The sequence below is a fragment of the Glandiceps talaboti genome, chromosome 11, assembly GCF_964340395.1.
Source record: "Glandiceps talaboti chromosome 11, keGlaTala1.1, whole genome shotgun sequence".
Classification (NCBI taxonomy): domain Eukaryota; kingdom Metazoa; phylum Hemichordata; class Enteropneusta; family Spengelidae; genus Glandiceps; species Glandiceps talaboti.
The window spans coordinates 9703759-9708665 of record NC_135559.1 but is presented as its reverse complement, the minus strand read 5'-3'; the positions used below and the strand labels follow the sequence as shown (position 1 = coordinate 9708665).

The window sequence follows — 4907 nt, the reverse complement described above, 5'->3', positions numbered from 1 at the left end:
GGAAATGATGAATATCGGGGGGGCTGAAATAGTTTGCTCTTGATTTGTGACTATTTGAGCAAAGACATTACTCCCCTGAAGCAGTCATATATATTGCATGTTTATGTTTTACCTCCTTTAATATGAGGTTATGTTATACTTCTGTTTGTTTGTTTGTCTGTCTGTCTGTCTTTGGATAAAATATCCATATAAAAAAGCTATTGCCTCGATTCTAATGAAACTTACTCCACAAAAAAAACAGTCTTATTTCACAATAAAGTAAACAAATTTATTTGATGATGCATACAAGCATGATTTGAGATTAAATCAATCTGTTGCATATTCAATGTGCACTAAAAACAATTGAGCAAATGTTTACGACCATGGGAGTGGGCTGAGCAGTCATCGGGCCATCAAAAGTCTGAAAGTCTTGAAATGCTTTGCTCTTTATTCCGGATTTTTTGGAACCAAATTAAACTTTAGGAAGAAGTCATTTACCAAGTGCACATCCGCAAAATATCTTTCAGTATTTCCACAACAAAATGAACTTCCAGATAATATGTAAAGCATAGCACAATTGTTTCAATTCTGGTATTTTATTGCCATATTCAAGCATTGTAAGACTTTAAATTATGCCTATGGTTTGATATGTTATGCCTCTAAATGCCTCCTACACTGTCTCATTTTTAATTTTTTCACCTTTGGAGTTGTCTCCTTCTAGTCAGTAGCAATCAAGGTGATAACTGTCTCTTTCCCAAAACCAGATGGGAGGTGGCTGGCTAAGTACCTCCCTGTGTATAGGTTAGAGCTAATTGGAGACATGTCCTTATGCATGTGAAATCCACATCCTGTGTAAAGTAATCTCGTTCAGAGTATTATTGTAGTTGGCTATCACTATTATTGTAATGCATCACTGTACCACATAATTGTATATCTCCACTGTAGTGCAGGTGACAGAAGGGGTGGCTAAAATAATGCCTGAGTTTCGTTTGGCGGGGTTGAACATTTTTTGAGAAGAGAGGGTGAGAAGAGCTACAACATTTATTTAACCGTAAATTGTGTGTACATTTCTAACTGTAGCTATGCAGGCAAATTGCAAGAGTTAGTATCAAGATGACTGAATAAGTCTATCATTATATATGGTTTGTTTTATCCTTGTCAAGCAAGATGAAAAAATGAAATCGACCTACCTACCCAATGTGATGGGTTAGGTTGCCCGTTGACCAGCTTGTTTGTTTTTCCTGGCCTTACATATGATATTTAAATGCATATGCTATAATAGATAGTATGTCAATTGCACGTAAATTTATGTAAATTAGCCACCTTTTTAAATTTTAAATGCATGATTGCCCCAAGACAATGTTCTCCCCCCCCCCCTCCCCCGGCAATTTGGTCAGGCTACGGCCCTGGTATACGTATACCCTGCATGTTATTCATATGATCTATGCTAATTAAAACCGCCAGCTGAAATTAAGCTATGTAAATGACATAGGAGATGTCGAATCATCAAATGATGGTCCTAGTGTGCTTTTTCACCCATATACATATCCATAGATATGTTACTTGCTACGTTTGTTTGCGAAAAAACATTTTATGAATATGATGTTCCCGCTATATTATGCTAATTAATAAAAAAATATTATCATGTCATGTTATCGAAAACAAAACATTGTTTTTTATTTTGCCTCATCAGTGTGCCCTATAACCTGCTTGTGGTATCGGAAGTTCCCGCTATATTATGCTAATTAATAAAAAAATATTATCATGTCATGTTATCGAAAACAAAACATTGTTTTTTATTTTGCCTCATCAGTGTGCCCTATAACCTGCTTGTGGTATCGGAAGAAATTCTATCAGTATTGACCCACTCTTGATAGGTACAACAACGAAATACATCCCCAATTGTGATCAAAGTATACTAAATTAAACTGTAGACATGATTAGTAGTCTATGCATGGAAGATGATGTAACTCCGTGGTAGCAAAGTAGTAGATATAGACGTGCAGGATGGGATGTCCGTTGGTGGCGCTATTTGTTCTCCAGACAGTTTCTACCTCTTTTGTGTGCATTCCTATGTACAATCTATTTCGTCAACATCCAACATGTAAATTGTAATTTAAGACAATAATGTCAACTTGTCTCTCCTTGTCTCATTTAGGCTTGACTTTGATTAACACACAAAAAGAGCACCACACCCCAAAAAAATGATTTCTTTGGTTATTAAATATCCATGCCTTTTCATTCCTCATTATGTTATATATGTGTGTGTAACCTAATTACATTTTTCACTTTTTGAGTATAAGGTTTAGTTGTTAATATTTTTATATGTGTCGAGTATTGCTCACAACAACGGAGGGTTGTATGTCGCCACCAGGTGACACGGTTGGGAGAGGACACGACGCGTCGGGTTTTGCTACGTCACAAGATCCATTAAACTGTTTCTTGAGTGAACGGAGAAACTTGGTTCTCAGTCTGTTATTTGTATTTCTCTCAAGATTTGCCGTAGAATGGCTACTTATCCATTCTACATTAAACAACGTACAACTCTCTGCTTCTATCACATTATTTATAGAGTTTATTGTGTAGCATTGTGAACTAGAACTTGATCGTGTGAATTCCTCCAGTTCTTACATGTGTTCTATTTTTAGCCGTTAAACGAGTCACCTGATACATGCTGTAGTTTGGGACACTTTCAGTCTGATTAAAATCCGACGAAGATGTCGGTATTTTTGCTTGGATTGACCTATTGTCATTCATTTTACAGGGGGTCGCCACTCCAGGTGTTTTCATAAAATGTTGGGTTCTGGATAGTCATTTCACATCACATAATTTTTGCACGGTGGCCAAGAAAGTCTAATTTCACCTCTTTTCACTCACAATATGATGGGTCTTAGCAAACATTGATATTCATGACTTCTAAAAGCTTATTTCCTTCAGATAATAGTCTTGTCAAATTGGTAATAAGTTGCAAGGTTACAACTATTCATTTTATCCATGAAATACTGTTTTCTCAACAAAGATATTTTTCTACAAACTTTCTAAACAGTTGATCTCTTCCATATCTTTAGCTTGTAAATATGATCGCTGAGCATCTGAAATACAGATTTTATCATCTGAATGACACTTTTGATAAGTATCAAAGGCAATGCTGTGAAGATTATTTGCATCCCGTTCACCCATCTGTTGCACAAATTTATATAAATGTCCATCTGGGTTCTGTAGTAGTAGGTGAGGTTCATCAAATTCTACAACACGTCCCTCGTCTAATACCAGTATTCTCTCTGAGTCCATGACAGTGTTAAGACGATGGGCAATGGTTAGTACTGTACAATGCTGGAATTGGCTACGTATCGTCTTCTGAATCAGTGTATCTGTCCTTTAAGAAAATAAGAACATAGATCAAGGTAAGAAAGGAGAATCATATTTGAGTATGTACATCATTCCTATCTGGGTAAATAAACTTTATATATGACATGGCTCGTACAATGTTTTAAGGTTCCGGTTTTGCGGTCGTACATTAATGTTTAAGGTTCCTGTGTATAAGGATAACGTTTGCAGGGTAATTTCAAAACCACCTGGATTGGGTACGAGTTTGGCCTGATTGTTAGCACAACAGAACTGATAAGGTTCAGTAGAGCTTATGTCATGGTAAGGTATCTGTCTGTCTGACTATCCGTACACGTACACGACTAAAACTCAAACTGCTGGATCGATTGTTTTTTATATTTGGTGGGGATGTTCCCTTTGGTGTCTAGTTGGATAATTGTTCAAAGCAAAAAGATCACATCACAGGTGTGTGGTTTGGGTTATCTTTGGTCAAAAAAAAAATTAACCTCTAAACCTATTGGGCAGCTTGGTCTGAAATTTTCTGGTAACATTCTTACCAGTATATAGTTTTAGATTTGTTCATGACATGTAGATCCCATCAGTAATATGCAAATTAGGTCTAAAATATGTCATTTTGGACAAAAATTTTAATTCCAAAACTACTGAGCAGATTGGGCTGAAAATTAATGGGGATGCTTTTCGGATGTGTAGGTGACGAACTATTAAGCATGTAATGATCTCATCAGTGATGTGCAAGTTAGGTGGAAAAATGTGAATTTGGTCAAAAACATCTCTCAAAAAGTACGTGGTCTGTGGGGCTGAAATTTGGTGAGTTGATACCAGCTATGTTATTCTACAGATGTTGTTTTAAAATTTTGACATAATGTCGTAGCAACAATGATCATGCCCTTAGCAACAACCAAATGCCAGTATATTTTGATTAAAAAAACATTATCTGGTTGGCAAGTGAGTAAACATTCAAAAAATGTATGCAAATGTCCTGAGCAACAAGACCACGCCCATAGCAACGGCCAAACGATGGTGAATATAGCAACAATAACAACTGGGTTTCATAGCAAAGCAAACAAACATTCACAAATGTATGCAAATATTCTAGCAACAAGCCCACTCCTATAGCAACATCACAGTGATGATGTGTATGGTAAAGGTAACAACAGGGCTGGATAGTTAACTGGATAAACATTCAGCAAATGAACTCCTACATTGGATACATACTTTGTGTTTAAAACTGTACAGTTGTGTTACAGTGTCATTGGCGGTATTTTTATGTCTATGGACCTATGGTAGATATCGCCATAGTACAGACAGGTAAAATATACTTACAAACAAATTACAATTTTTACCATTGCCCCATATATTACGTGCAGGAGTCGATAATAGAATGGAATCTTTATGCATTACAGGTTTTTGAGTTATGTGAAATATCATGATGAATAAATGAAACACTTTTAAAAACTATCTCATTTTACCGTTTTATTTTTAACTCCATGTTATTTTTCTTGGTAATTCATTACACTGTCTATTTTGCAACAGGAACTGTTCTCACATTTTTGGCAATGTTATAACTACGTGTTTCGATC

At 36.0% G+C, this 4907-nt stretch overlaps 1 protein-coding gene across 3 annotated transcripts in view; it reads right to left on the bottom strand.

Moving 5' to 3' along the window:
- Positions 1-1375: 1375 nt before the first annotated feature.
- Positions 1376-4907, bottom strand: part of LOC144442509 (ATP-binding cassette sub-family C member 4-like) — a 26459-nt gene continuing 22927 nt past the window's right edge. For 2 of the 3 annotated variants that reach the window (XM_078131868.1, XM_078131870.1), the window contains one exon: positions 1376-3355. In XM_078131868.1, the coding sequence (XP_077987994.1) occupies positions 3007-3355 (349 nt within the window). In that variant the 3' untranslated portion in view covers positions 1376-3006. The remainder of the gene's footprint in view (positions 3356-4907) is intronic. The other variant, XM_078131869.1, reaches the window with a different exon arrangement.